Source organism: Cajanus cajan, chromosome 5 (assembly GCF_000230855.2).
Source record: "Cajanus cajan strain Asha chromosome 5, NIPB_CcT2T_4, whole genome shotgun sequence".
Classification (NCBI taxonomy): domain Eukaryota; kingdom Viridiplantae; phylum Streptophyta; class Magnoliopsida; order Fabales; family Fabaceae; genus Cajanus; species Cajanus cajan.
In genome coordinates, this window is record NC_138521.1 from 57,417,016 (window position 1) to 57,433,126 (window position 16,111).

Consider the following 16,111-nt stretch of genomic DNA (forward strand, 5'->3'; position numbering starts at 1 on the left):
TATTAAATAATGTCATTCATAAAAATATTAATATCTTTTATTTAATTTTTTAGAGGACCAAAATTGCACGAAATTATAAATACTAAAAGTGAATTTAAGCTAAAATAAATAAATAAATAAAAAATGAATTCTCCAGCATTTACGATTTTCCTAATAACGTGAGAAAACTTGCAAATTGCAATGCAGAAATTAAATATAAAAAAAAAAGTCAAAAACCCAACAACATTTTAATTTCATTTTCATTTCCATAAATAAAATTATTGATAATAAAAAAAAGAGAGTAAACAAAGTGAAGTATGTTTAGTAATATAAAATAAAAAATTTGTAAGCAACCGAGAGTAATCTCATGCGTCAGCAATGAATGGTTATAAATGCTTGGTGGAATCTAACATTGATAGATGTGGTAGAAGAAAGAATGGGTCTCAAACAATGGAGTTACGAGCAAATGAAAGAAGCGTTCTCTTCTACCTTATATCTATCTCTTTCCTTCTTTATCAGCGTTCTGTTATTGTTTAAGCTGATAAGAAGAACCAAATCCAAAACCAAACTGAATCTGCCTCCGTCTCCACCAAAACTACCCATCATAGGGAATCTTCATCAGTTTGGTGAACTCCCACATCGCTCCCTCAGAGATCTCTCTCTCAAGTATGGTGATATGATGATGATGCAGGTGGGGAGGCAGACTCCAACTCTCGTAGTTTCATCCGCAGATGTGGTCAGAGAAATTATGAAAACTCATGACATAGCTTTTTCGGACCGAGTCCACACCACTGCTGCGAAACTCTGTCTGTATGATTGCACAGGCATTGGGTTTGGACTCTATGATGAAAACTGGAGAGAGAAAAAAAAAGTATGCGTTCAACACTTTTTAAGCACCAAAGTGGTGGAATCCTTTCGTCTCATCAGAGGAGAAGAAGTTGCGGAGTTGGTGAATAAGCTACGTGAAGCAAGCTCAGCTGATGCGCGCTGCGTGAATCTAAGGGAGTTGCTTTTGTCAACCCCCATGAAAATTCTGTACAAGTGTGTTTTCGGGCGGAACTATTCGGAACATAATTACAACAAGGTGGTAGACTCAATAAGGAAAGTCTTAGTTCATCTTGTGGCTTTCACTGTGAGGGATCAATTTCCTTTGTTGGGTTGGATTGATGTTCTCACGGGAAAGATTCGGGAATACAAGACCACTTTTGAAGAGTTGGATGCTGCATTGGATGAAGCCATAGCAGAGCAAATCACAGCCAAGACCAACTCCAAAGAAAAAGACTTTGTGGATATCCTCCTCCAACTTCAAGAGGATAATACGTTGAACATTGAGTTCACCAAAAATGATATCAAAGGACTTATAACGGTAACGCTCCCCGTCCCCCTTCTCTTTTCTCACTCATTCTTCAATCTGTTTCATAAACAAACTAACTCCCTCATCACTCAAAAGTACAAAATTGCACTCATTATAATATATATATATATTATTCGATTAATTCAAATTAACTAATAACATATTTTTATGATTATCTTTTAATTTGAATTAATGAAATGAAATATCAAATGATTTTTAATTTTTTAAAATTTATAGATTTGATCTATGCATTAAGAACTTTAAATTCAACGATTAGATCGTTAAAATTTAACGTAGAACATGAGTTATTGAACAGAGTAAGTTTATGTAGACTTACTCCTGAAGTAAATATATCTCTCCTTATATATATATATATATGGTGTATGAGAATAATCTTGTTTGTTGAAAATGAATAAAATATGAAATTAAAAGACTCACTTAAAATCACAAATACTATCATTATTGTTGTCATTACCATTATGTTGAGTGTGATAACAACAACAATAATAGTGATAATGACATTAATATTAATATTGATGACATATCAATAATGATAATAGTAATCTATCATCATTGTTATCAATATTATCACAGTCATTATTGTTGACACTATTATTACCACTATGGTGGGTGGTGATAATAACAATGACGTGTGGTAACAATAATATAATAGTAGTGATAATAGTTACGATCACAATAATAACAATATTAGCTTTTGTGACAATTGTGTTAATGATTTTAAATATTTTTTTTAACTTTAGTTGTATATTTTTAATCTAAAATTGTAATTGATCATTTTGATTCTTACATTAAAAATCAGTTATTTACATATAATATATCCTTATATACTTACTTTTATGCTTACTTAAAATTTAAAAGTAGAATGTAAAGTATATTTGAAGTTATTAAAATATTACAGGCATTTACTTTATAATTGATAGTTTTTCATTCTTCCTTGACAAAATGAATGAATTGTTAAAATGTTTGGTGAAAATTTTATTTCTATTATTTTAGGACTTTTTTGTGGGAGGTACTGACTCGGTCGCATCGGCAGTAGAATGGGTTATTTTAGAGCTTGTAAGAAATCCGATGACAATGAAGAAGGTACAAGAAGAAGTGAGAACAGTTGTAGGTCATAATAAATCAAATGTGGAAGAAAATGATGTTAATCAAATGCACTTTCTAAAATGTGTAGTCAAAGAAACTTTAAGGTTACATCCGCCTGTTCCTCTTTTGGCTCCTAGAGGAACAAGGTCTAGTGTGAAACTAAATGGATATGATATTCCAGCAAAAACAAATGTAATTATCAATGCATGGGCAATTCAAAGAGATCCTAAAATTTGGAAAAGTCCAGAAGAGTTCATGCCAGAGAGATTTGAAAAGAGTCAAGTTGATTTTAAAGGTCAAGAATCCTTTCAGTTAATTCCATTTGGTTTTGGGAGAAGAGGATGTCCTGGAATGAATTTTGCACTTGCTGCTGCTGAGTATGTGCTTGCTAGCCTTCTTTATTGGTTTGATTGGACGTTGCCTGAAGATTCTAATACACTAAATATAGATATGACCGAGATATTCGCATTTGTTGTCTCAACGAAAGTGCCACTGCACGTTAAACCAAAATCCTTTACATTTTAAGCTAAGTTCTAAATGTTTTCGTTGTTAAAGCCATTATTACTGTGATTTATATATCTTTACTTTGTGTGATGTTATTTATGTTAGAGTTGGTTCTCGTGGCTATTTATATGTATAGCCATTTTTATGTGTTGGCATTTGATTGCTTATATATATAAATAATGGTATTTTAGTTGTTATACTATTTATTGTGTAATATAATAATGTTTTTAGAAAAATTTGTTCCTTAATTAAAAGATACATTTATTTGATATTGAGATTTTATTGAACAAAAAATATTATTATTCTTAAAATAATCATAATAAAATATTGTATTTTGAACTAAAACAATAATATATTAAAATATTATATAAGTTAACCGTCTCAAAAGTCATAATATATAATTATGTAAGTGTAATAAATTTTTTTCACCATAATCATAATAAAAATGGTTCTTTAACTTGAAATTATAACATGCTATATTCAAAGAATCTTATCCATTAAATATTTAATTAATACATTTGACTCCAGACAGTTATAAATTATTTATAACCACGTACGTTTCTCTTCCTTGCTTAACCTACCTCATATATTTATTGTATAAATTTTTTTATGACATGATTAACACATTCTCACGAGATTGAAATGCTCGTAGAACGTAATTTTTGCTTATAAAACAATATTTTAATACAAACAAAGCATTATCGTATCAACTTTAACTTCTAAAAGTAGTCACCACCATTTTACACGTGTTATTTAATTAGTAATGTGTTATTTAATTAAGAACTGAGTTTTATCCCGACTTGAACAAATAGTGGTGAGCAGAAAAATCATTTTAATTATTCTCCTTTATTTTCGGGCAACAAAGAGTGCATAGTTTATTACACTTGAGATCCTTTCAAAGCAAGCAACGTCTAGTAAATAATATTTCACGTTCAAGTGTATGTATAAACGCGCAACAATGGGTATGTCCACCGGTGAATTTCAGCATTTTCTTGAAACAGTAATGGCTCTTGCATCATCAGATTCAGCCAGCAACTTATCAGTGCTTTGCGTCTCTCTGAGCGTGGCATTGGGGTTTTTGGTGTTTAAGATCAGAAGAAGAAGAAGCAAATCCAACGCACCTCCATCCCCACCCAAGCTACCCTTCATCGGAAACCTTCACCAGCTAGGCACGCTGCCACACCGTTCCTTGCAAGCCCTCTCTCGCAACTATGGCCCACTCATGATGCTTCACATGGGCCATATCCCAACGCTGATCGTTTCATCTGCACACGTGGCCTCAGAAATTTTAAAAAACCACGACGTCGTTTCTCCCACCGCCCCAAGACCACCGCTACTGGAGTCTTTTTCTACGGCTACAAGGACATTGGTTTCTGCCCCTACGGCGAGGAATGGAGGCAGAAAAGAAAGGTCTGCGTTCTCGAGCTCGTCAGCATGAAAAGCGTGCGGCGTTTCAGTTCATCCGCGCTGAAGAAGTCGCGGAAATGATCGCTGCCATACGCGAGGCGTGTGCGAGTGGAAGCTCATGCGTGCATCTGAGTGAGTTGTTGATTGCACTCACCAACAACACATTGTCTAGGTGCGTTTTTGGACAAAAGTATGACTCACCCGATGGTAGTAGAAGCTTCGGAGTGATTCGGAGGAAGTTGTTGAGTCAGTTCACGGCTTTCTGTGTCGGAGATTTCTTCCCCTCGTTGAGTTGGGTTGATGTTCTAACGGGCCGAATTCGGAAGTTAAAGGCCACTCTTAGTTCGTTAGATGTTTTCTTTGATCAGGTGATTGCAGAACATAAAACAAAGATGAAGAAGAAAGGTGAAGATGATGGTCAACCTGATAAGAAAGACTTCGTGGATAAAGATGGTTTTAAATTGCGGACCGCAACGTGTATTGCGGCTGCAATATTGTTGTTGCGGCCTTGTCCGCAACGGCATCAGACCGCAATTGCGGTGAGACCGGAAATCACACATTTTTTCGCAACGTAACGGTGTTTCGTCCGCAACACATCTGAAATGTACCGCAATACATTCGTAATACGACAAATTGATACTATAATTTTAAAATAAATTAAATTATTCATTAAAATAATAGAATATTTAAAAAAAAAAAAAGAATTAAAATGTATAAATCCTTAAAAATAAAATATATATCGATAATTATAAATTTTTTATATTTAGTGAAAATAATTAATAATTTCACATCGCAACCGCCGCAATCCGCATCGCAATACCCGCAATACCCGCAATCGCAGTAACTGCAACCGCGACCGCAACCGTGACCGCAACCGCAATTTAAAACCATTCTCCTTCAACCTGAAGAGGCTCGAATGCTCGGCTTTGACCTCTCCCAAGATAACCTCAAAGCATTGCTAGTGGTATTCATCTCTAAAAACTTTGAGGCAACTATTTTCTAATAATTAATGGGCATTTCCTTTAGTGCAAGTTTTGTTTAGGGAGTACCAAAATCCTCTGTGACTAGGATCATATAAATGATGACATGTGTTAATTTTGTCATAACTTATATTTTTTAAGAATATTTTAATATTTGTTATTTAACCCTCATTAATTTATAACTTTTTAAATAATAGCCTCCGGCTTATTTAAATATGTTTTATCTTCTTCATCTCCCTACCCGTTTCATTTTCATTTTTCCTTTCTCCTTAAGCCTCCATCGGAATCCAAAGCCACCGATTCAAGACTGCCGCGGTCGCCAGATTCTTCCCAGAGCTCCTGCTTCGCTTGTTGAATTACATTCACGTTGCCCATAAGGTTGAAATTCAAAATTGCGGAGATGGAAGAACTATTCTCCAGCATTCTCGGCATTGTCGTTTCTCCCGAGCAGCAACGGAGGGCGATCGAACTCGGCGTGCACATGGAATTCCGTTAGCGGCACCGAAGGAGGCTCCCCGCCGCGCAGCACCTTTCGGTCATGAAACGACACCATTTGCAAAGGCTCCCCGCGTGCCAGCCTCGCCCACTCGCAAACGAAGTGCGAGGCGCTAGTTCTGTCCACCACCACGTGCAAAATCTTGATGCCAATGCTGACGCCGCCGCAGGAGAACCTCGTTAGCTGAATTAGAAGCAACGGATTTTGGTGAATTGGGAGCGTGTAGTCCACGGTGGGAAAAAGGAGGTGGTACAAGTTCAAGTTGTCTCTGAGATGTTGTAAACTCGATGAGGATTCAACTTTGATGAAGGAAACCCCCGAGGCGTTGCAATGGAGCTCTAAACGACCGTTGTTTATCCAGTGTAAACGACACCATGCTCATGTTCCGGTGCTAGGGTTGAAGTAATTCCTGCAGAAATAGTGCGATGGCACCGACATGGTGGAGCCAGAGCTGCGGAGGGAGATGTTGAGAGAGGTGAATTTGGAGGGGATGGTGCCGGTGCTGAAGCCAGAGATGCGCCAAAGAGAAGAGGAAAAATAAATATGAAACAGGTAGGGAGATGAAGAAGATAAAGCATATTTAAATAGGCCGAGGGCTATTATTTAAAAGGTTATAAATTAATGAGGGTTAAATAACAAATATTAAAACATTCTTAAAAGATATAAGTTCTGACAAAATCAACACATGTCATCATTTATGTGGTTCTAGTCACAGAGGACTTTGGTACCCCTAAACAAAATTTGCACCAAAGGAAATGCCTAATTAATGAGCTTTAATTAATTTCCATTTTCCATAATTTCAGGACATGTTTATAGGGGCAAGTGACACAACTTCAACCACTTTGGAATGGGCTATGATGGCAGAGCTCATGAAGAATCCAAATACCATGGAAAAGGTCCAAGAAGAGGTAAGAAGAGTGGTCGAGAACAAAGCAGAAGTGGATGAAAACGATGTGAAACAAATGAATTACTCGAAGTGTGTAGTCAAAGAAACTCTAAGGCTACATCCACCTTAGGGGTGTGCAAAAAATCCAAATTGATATGAACCGATTCATAACCGACACTAGTGGAAAATCAGTCTTTTACGTTGGTGTTTTCTCGCCAATCATAAAAATATTCAACGTAAAAAATACGCGGTGGCATTTTTGAAATTAATCCAAACCTTTTTACGTCAGACCAAAGGGAGTCCGACGTAAAAATTAAAATCTACGTTAGATATGGAGTACAGTCCAACGTAGATTTCAATTTTTACGTTTGATCCCTTTTGGACCGATGTAAAAGAGTTGTTTTATTCCTCCCTGCACCTTCATTTTCTTCGTGCACGCAAGTGTTTTTACATTATTTTTCTCTCTAGCGATTTTTGTTGACGGTGGTATGAGACCTTTGAGCGTTTTCCGGTCATGGTGAGCAACGAGGACAGCGACGACGAAACCCATTTTTGAATCTAAACTTATCTCTTTGATTGGGTTGAAGCATTTAGGCATTTTCACGGATTGAGGTTAGTGCTTTTTGTGTGGATCTGAACCTATCTCTCTGATTGGGTTGAATCTGAACCTATCTCTCTGATTGTGTGGATCTTTTTGTGTAAAAAATTTGTTTTATTCCTGCACACGAGTGTTTTGAACTATTTTGGTCTCCATTGGTTTTCAGCGACAGCGATGCGAGACCTTTGGACGTTTTCTGTTTACAGTGCGCGGCGGCAAGATCCATTTTTTATTATGGACCTATCTCTCCAATTGGATTGAAGCATTTAGATATTTTTCGGATGTGTTCACGGATTGAGGTTATTTTTTTGTTTGTTTGTCAACCATTTTATGTCGGATGTAGAGGATGCCCGACGTAATTTTATGTCGGTTAAAACACCCAACGTAAATTTACGTCTCCCACATTATCGTCAGACTTTCTTCTGACGTAAAAAGTCCAAAATAACAGACATAAAATGTCTCTTTAGTACTAGTGCGATCCGATCAGTATTGAAAAATCTGATCCATTTTGAAAAAAAATCTGAATTGAACCACTTTATAAAACGGGTTCAGTTATCCAATCTATTTTTACAAAGTGGATTGGTTCAGTTCGGTTTAGTTTTTTAAAAAAACCGATCCATATATGAGTAAAAAGTGGATAACTACACCGCACCAAACCGTTCCAATTTCAAAAAAACCAATCCATATTTTAAAAAAACCAAACTCATCCACTTTATAAAAAATGAATAGTTTGACCGATCCACTTTTATAAAACGGTTCGGTTCGGATTGTTCAAAAATCCAATCCATGAACACCCTTAATCCACCTGCTCCTTTTTTGCTTCCTCGAGAAACATCCACTACTGTGAAGCTAAGAGGGTACGACATTCTAGCCAAGACAAGAGTAATTTTGAATGCATGGTCAATTCAAAGGGATCCTGAATTTTGGGAGAAACCAGATGAGTTCATTCCAGAGAGATTCAAAGACACACTATAACACAAATAGTTTTTTGAAACATTTGAAAAATGTTACTTAATTATGTATAAATGTTACTAATTTGCTTTAGCAACATATTATCAAATGTTGTATATAGTCCATGTTGTTAAAGACTTTTAATAACATTTTTATATAATTAGACATTTTTTAAATGTTAGCAAAGTAGTATTTTTGTAACATTTTAATGATGTTGCCAATATTTTTTTAATTTTATAAAATGATAATGAATTTTTTTTTGAAGGGAATAAGATTATGTCATTTCATTCAAAATAATTGGAACAATGCATGAGGGAATAAATTCAAAAGTGTGAGAGCTAGCATAACATCGTGACGCCCTAGCTAAATAGTGAGCGACCCGATTGGCTTGTCTCGGAATGAACTTTAATGATAAGTTCGGATGATTGTGTAGCAATCTTCTATACTTATTAAGAAGAGACCCATATTCTGAATGGTGTGATTGAGTCCTAGATAGAGCATCAAGGACAAATTTACAATCCGACTCAATGGTTATGTGGGTGAGGCTCAAAGTTACTATCCATTGGATGGCTGTAAGTAGAGCTGTAGCTTCAGCCTCATGAACAGGTGGAAGGTCATGAGCCCAACCAGTTTTGGCTGTGAGAAAATGTCCATGATCATTTCCAATGCACATGCTATACCCAAAGTAGGATGAGTCCTGGAAGAGAGAAATGTTAATATTGCACGTAAACGTCCCTACATGGGGCTTTTTCCACTGTAGATCGTGTACAGGAGGGATCCTTTGTGTTGACGATCTTGCTTGTGCCACTTGCCAATCCCGAAAATGTTGCTTTGCTTGTGAGATGGCTACACCTGAAGGCCGCCCTAATCCCAAACCTTAGCATTCTAACGCCTCCAGATACAGCCAAGCGTGACCATGACTTCAACAATATGGCTTTGAGATATGCTGCCAAGTAAGGAAAAGATGACCTCTACAATTCCTTCACCTATATCTACTAAGGGTTTAATATGTTGTCATATGTCAGTTGCTTGCCATACGGTCTGTGCTTCTTGGCAACCAAAGAAAATGTGCCAATTGTTTTCTTGTGCAGCTTCACAGTGGGGACAAAGGAAGGTACAAAGGACTCCCTTTTGCTGAAGGCGTTGGCGTGAAGGAAGACAGTCTCTAAGAAGTCTCCAAAGAAAGATTTTCATGTTATGTGAAATAGGTAAAGCCCATAACTTTTTCCAATCACCAGGGAGCCTTGAGATAGAGTTGCATAATAGGGACTCCATAATAAGATAATAAGCAGATTTAACAGAGTACGAGCCTTTCCTATTGAGATTCCACGTGAATGTATCTGCTTCATCAAGTTGGAGGAGTGGGATATCTTTTATTGCATTAACGTCACGTTGGTTGAAAATCTTGTTGATAAGATCAAACTTCCAAGTGCCATTCTCAAAGTCAATTAGGTCAGCTATCCTGATCTCCTCATACCCTGCTGGAGGCAAAGATGTCACATAGGGCTTACCTTGTTGACGCAGCCAGGGATCAATCCATGGCTTGATGCGAAGACCATTACCAATACACCACCGCATGCCCCCCTTACCACTACCTGTGAAGCGTGGATGCTACGCCATGTGAAACTCGGGTTGTGGCCAAGATTGGCCCCCAGAAAATCCCCTCGCGGGAAGTATTTAGCTTTGAAAACACGAGTAACTATAGCATCTTGGTTGGTCAAGAATTTCCAACCTTGCTTCCCTAGCATGGCTAAGTTGAAACCATAGAGGTTGCGAAATCCCATTCCTCCGTGTTCTTTCCTCATGGATAATTTTTCCCAGCTAAGCCAATGGATGCCTTTCCTAGAGTGTCTGTTTGACCCCACCAGAAAGAGTTTAACATGCATTGAATCTCACCGCCAAGTGATGAAGGAATGAGGAAGACACTCATATAATAGGATGGAATGAATTGAGCTACTAATTTTAGGAGTGTTTCTCTTCCTGCTTTAGATAAGTGCTTACCAGACCAATGTTGGATTTTCTTCCATATGCGGTCCTTGATGTTGTTAAACAGTGCCTTTTTCTTCCTACCAATCATTGAAGGTAGTCCCAAGTACTTGTCGGTGCCCATGCATTCTGAAACACCTAAGATAGTAGTGATTGATGCTTTAGCAGCAGGTGTTGTGTTACTGTTGTAAAAGATTTCTGACTTTTGCATGTTAATGGCTTGACCAGAAGCTTTCTCATAATGGTTGAGGATGTTCTTAAGTGTGGTACATTCTCTATTAGTAGCCTTACAAAAGAGAAAACAATCATCTACAAATAAGAGGTGGGTGAGTTGTGGGGCACCTCTACAAATTTTGATACCATGAATGTCTCCTCTTGCTTCAGCTTGTAGTAATGAAGAGAGACCTTCAGCACATATGATGAATAGATAAGGTGATAGTGGATCGCCTTGGCGGAGTCCCCTTCCTGGAGTAATAGGTCCCACCTCCTCTCCATTCATAAGAACTTGGAATTTGACCGATTCCATGCATAGTTTCAGCCAACTAACCCATTTATGATGAAAACCAAGCTTCAGTAGCAGGCTGTGTAGGTAGGACCAGTCTACACGATCAAACGCCTTGCTAATATCAATCTTGAGAGCAATTTCACCTGTTCTGCCATTTTTCTTGCATTTCATGTGGTGAATGAGTTCTATGGCTACCAAAACATTGTCAAGTATTGAGCGATTCTCCACAAAGGCAGATTGTTCTAGAGAGATGCATTGGTTGAGTAATGGCTTCATGCGGTTAGCAAGAACCTTAGATAGGATTTTATAAATCACATTGCACAATGATATGGGGCAAAGATCTTTCATGGAAGTTGGATTTGTTGTTTTAGGAATAAGCACCACATTTGTGTTGTTCAGTTGAGGAGGAAATTCTCCTTGTTCAAGCCAATGAGTGTCGGCAACAAAGACTTTTGGGCCAAGGAGGTCCCAAAACCGCTTGTAAAAACCTGGATTAAGGCCACCCGGTCCTGGTGATTTGTCAGAGTGCATGGAGAAAAGGGCTGTCTTGAATTCACTGATGCAGAAGGGCTGGAGGAGAGAGTCATTGTCTGCTGCTGTGATTTTGGGGGAGATATGATCAATGATCGACTTGGGCAATGTCACTTTGTTGGGCTTCAAATAGGTCATTAAAGTAATTTTGAGCAACCTGACAGAGGTCCTGTTGGGCTATAGCAATTGTGCCATCAAGTTTGGTGAGGCGTTGGATCAAGTTCTTCTTCTTTCTTTCACTAGCCATGGCATGGAAGAATTTGGTATTTTTGTCTCCATCTTTAAGCCAATACACCTTGGCTCTTTGTTTCCAGAAAGCTTCTTCCTTTGCGAGCAGTGTTGATAAGCACTCTTGAGCCTCCAAAAATGCTGACACAGAATTGGCATCATGCTTTTCACGTAACTCCAAGAGTTGACGTCGGCAAGCGTTAATAGGAGCACAAAACCTCAAGCGAAGCTGGCGACCCCATTCATCCATGTCTTTGGAACAAGATTTTAGTCTGTCAAGAATGTCTGGGAAGTGCCCACGGTGCCAACTCGCTTCAACCAATGGGGATAGACCAGGTTCATCTAGCCATGCGTTCTCAAACCTAAAAGACCGACGAGTACGTAATGTGATTTGCATGGATAGTTTTAAGAGAATAGAAGAATGATCTGACCTGGCAGCCACTGCGTTTATAAGTCTACTATGTGGAAATTGATCAAGCTAGCTTTGAGTGGCCATAGCTCTATCCAACCGTTCCTCCACTTGTGTTGGTGAACCACGACTCTTGGTCCACGTAAAATTGTAAACCTTCAAGAGGTATATCCACTAGTTCAGAGTCCATCACAGCTGCACGGAACCCCTGTAGTAACCATGTTGGGTGCTCTATCAAACCCTTTTTATCTTGGTTAGATAAGAGGTCATTAAAGTCTCCAATGACACACCATGGAAGTGAATTGTCTTGTGCAAGGTAACGCAATAGGTCCCAAGAATCCTTCCTACGGTTTATTTCTGGATAACCATAGAAACCTGTGAGTCGCTATGTTGACTTCTTAGGATGAGTGACAGAAACGTTGATGAAGTGGGGAGAGAAATTAATTAAGTGACAAGAATATGGTTGCTTCCAGAGAAGTGTGAGGCCACCACTGCATCTAAAGCTATCTATAGCAAAAGAAGAGTCAAAGTTAAGAGCCACACATATGTCTTCTAGACGTCATGCATGTACCTTCGTTTCACAAAGGAAGATCACGTCCGGGTGGTATGTCCGAACAAGACCTTTAAGGGTAGGAACTGCACACAAGTTGCCTAAGCCCTGACAGTTCCAACTTATGCAACTCATGAGCCCTGGCAGGCCTGGTTTCCAGGGCCTGCCCATAAAAAATGATCAGCATCTTCGGTGTCCATGATTGATGTAGTGGTGTGTTCATCTGCGATTTCAGCGTCGCCGTGGTAGCGACGTTTTCTATCGAGTATAGTAAGGTCATCATTAGTCGCAACAGAATTTTGGTTTGCATGGGTTAAATTGATGGGCTCTTTGGTGATATCAGCAATTGTGTTTTGTTGTACATGGGAATTACTGGTAGCATTTGAGGTGTGGGCCCTGGCAGCCATAATAGCTGGATTCTTAAAAATCTCTATCATTAAATCATTTCTTTTTTTGTTGTCATGATTATCAGGATAGATAGGATTCCCGCTTTGGGCGTTGGAAGTAACAGATTGGCCAATCCCATAATATTCGCTAGATCCTAGATTTTGTGGAGAAGTCAAACCAGAATCCTCATCACGTAACCAACGCGATCTAGGAGTGGCTGTTCGAGGGTCATTTCGGAGCTCCGGTCCCTAGCCACGTTGTCCATCGTCTTCAGATGCGTTGAATAGGAATTCACAACTATCCTCCATATGGCCTAATAGACCACATACAAAACAAAAGGGGCCTAATTTCTCATATTTGAATAAGACCACCGTAGCCTCGCCTCTCGATTTTTTTATACGTTTTGATTTCTTTAAAGGCTTTCTGACATCAATGAGAACTCGTACACGCATATATGACCTCCAAAACGTAGTTGTGTTTCGTGAGTCAAACTCCAAAAATTCACCGATGTGATTGGCTATATTTTGACCCACAGAGGAGGAGTTGAATCCAGGTGGAAGTTGATGAATTTGCACCCAAAAAGGTACAGTGTAAAGCGGTATTTGATTTGGAACTTCTCCGTCTTTGATGATGCCCAGTATGAGTAAATGAAGATCAAACGACCAAGGGCCTCCCTTTAATATGCATTGCATGTCCAGTGGGTGGTAAAATTGGAAGAGAAAGAGACCAGAGTCTATTTCACGTATAGAAACACCTTTACGTGGGTGCCAAACTTCTGCCATGCGTTCCTTCATCATCTGAGTACGTATCTGGCGTTTAGTGAGGAACCTTCCTACCAAGCATAAAGTCAGATTTGTCTCAGGTCCAACGATGGTGTCTTCGGTTATGATAAGGTCTTTGTCATCCTCGATCACCATGGCATTGAGGTTGAGTGGTTCCATACCTGGGAGTGGGAGAGCAACGTAACAGGGAGTTCGCGATGAGGATGACGTGCGTCAACTAACGTCTCATAGAGAGAGTAAACCAAATCACTTCTTAAAAAATCACTTACTGTATTATTTTATCTTTTTATTATTTTCTATTTTTAAAAATACAAATGATAATGAATTTTAATTTATATTACTATATTTTTATGTCTCTTAAACTCGTAGGAGTTCTTTGAGAGAAGATTAAAGACATTCTTAATTAGTTACCATTAATTATATATAAAATATCAAATTTCATTTATCTTAAGTATAACTATATGGTTATATATACTCTTTATGAGCCATTAATCTATTCGATGTGGAACTTTATTATGTTTAATAATTAGAGATAAGAGAAATATACTTTTTTTACTCGATGTGTGACTTTGATTTTAGAAGCAAGTATAGTAACATTTTTCAAAAAAAAATGTTGCAAATTATAACCTATGTGAAATTTTTTTACTCGATATAGGACTTTGATTTTGAAAACAATTAAAAATAATAATATTGAAATAAAAAAATTTACTCTATCTATAATAAATTTTTTTAAAAAGTATTGCAAAATAACATATTTATTTAATATATAATAATATTTTAATAAATATAAACAATAAAATGTTGCTAAAGAATTAAAATCTAGTAGTGACAGGGAGGTAGATTTCAAAGGACAAGATTTTGAGTTTATTCCTTTTGGTGTTGGGAGAAGGGGGTGCCCTGGAATTGCATTTGGGATCACTTTGGCTGAGTATGCATTTGGGATCACTGTCCACAAGAAGGTTTCACTTCTCCTTCAACCAATACCATTCCCCTAATTGAATCTAAACCTATAATGTTTCACTTTTGTTTTCTGTACATGCAAGTTTTCGTACGTGGAAGATACTAATAAAGTGATGATGAGTGTGTTATAATTGGTCAGGACTATGATGTTATAATTTCTCCCGTTTGTATTTGTAATTTGATGTTCCTTTTACTAGTGGGAAGCACATTTCCTATTCTGTTTTGTGTCCGATAAATTTGGATCCTTAGCTGTATAATTGTTACGTGTCCGATGAATTTGGATCCTTAGGCCCGTGTTCTATTAAAAAAATAATGAATTTCGATTCTCTGCGCATGTAACTTTAAAAATAAAGTTCTTTTATTTATAAGTACAACTGTTAGAACTTTCAATGAGTCTTTATCAATATATTCTTAAACGCACTCTTGACACACTATCTACAATTATTTATTAAAGCTAGAATTTCAAATAATAAAAGTTATTAAAGGAGAGATGAGATCCACAAATTTCTTATTTTTAATAAATTTCAATTAATAATAAAACAACGCAATTAAAAAAAATTGTTAAAAAGTGTCTTTCAGTACTACATCCAAATTTCATCATAGATTACAGAAACTCTTGCCAATTAAAAAAAGAAAGAAGAAAAAAAGACGGAATCCATAATTGTCACAATGGAAAGGAAATATAATTAATGAAGGTTAGCAGCATATACTGATGTGAGCACTCGGTATCCTAGAACGAGGATTCAATATAATAACTAAAAGCAATAGCCACACGCATGCTGGTGCAAAAGGGACAAAATTCATGTTCTTCATAGGTACCCTCAATTTTTACATTAGTCTATAACATGAAAATATCACGTGTAAATTCGGTAGAAAAGCTTCATTAAATAGAAGGGACACAAAATATTAAGATAATTAAGACAACTATTATGTTAGCTGTAGATTAGATGATTTTGTTATTAAATTATTTGCACAGCTGTCGATATCGTTGTACATCCTATTCCCTTTATTTTTTTTTTTTATTCTTAATCTCCTTCTATCAATAGAAGAAACCGTAGGAAGAGTTTTTGCATTGTACTCCGTAAATGATAATCAATAAAGTTGTTCTCTTAATTCAAGCCTTTTAAAACAATGCCATTGTGATAATAAAAACTGATTTAAAGATACTAAACAAGGCATCATTCATAACAAAATAATATAATTAATGAGACCAATACCATTTTCTTGGAGGGATAATCATAGTGATTCAACAAAAGAAACTCAGATGAGTCGAGTAGAACACCAACTCATCCATAGTGGACCCAGAAGATAAAATCCTATACAATTTTATTTTTAAAGGTTGAGGCATAACGAGTTATATCCTCCTAAAATTCAGAATCTTATTGAAGAACAAGTTATCAAGAACAAGGTCTTCACATAATTACCAAAAAGATATCTCCGTATCTCTAAGCATAGATAAAATTCATGATCAACTCACATATATATATATATATATATATATATATATATAT

General features: G+C 37.0%; 1 protein-coding gene and 1 pseudogene across 1 annotated transcript; both read left to right on the forward strand.

Annotated features, from left to right (window-relative positions):
• The first annotated feature begins 399 nt into the window (after positions 1-399).
• LOC109791843 (phenylacetaldehyde oxime monooxygenase CYP71AN24) lies at positions 400-3,146 on the forward strand. The gene is made up of 2 exons (XM_020351194.3): positions 400-1,345; positions 2,348-3,146. The coding sequence occupies exons 1-2, from the start codon at positions 416-418 to the stop codon at positions 2,963-2,965; spliced, it is 1,548 nt and encodes a 515-aa protein (XP_020206783.2). The 5' UTR covers positions 400-415; the 3' UTR covers positions 2,966-3,146.
• A 138-nt stretch (positions 3,147-3,284) lies between these two features.
• Positions 3,285-14,944, forward strand: LOC109791845 (phenylacetaldehyde oxime monooxygenase CYP71AN24-like; annotated as a pseudogene).
• The last annotated feature ends 1,167 nt before the right edge of the window (positions 14,945-16,111 follow it).

Coding starts and splice junctions, on each gene's coding strand:
- LOC109791843 (XM_020351194.3), top strand. CDS start 416: ATGGGTCTCAAACAATGGAGTTACGAGCAAATGAAAGAAGCGTTCTCT. Junction 1,346..2,347: donor ATATCAAAGGACTTATAACG/GTAACGCTCCCC, acceptor CTATTATTTTAG/GACTTTTTTGTGGGAGGTAC.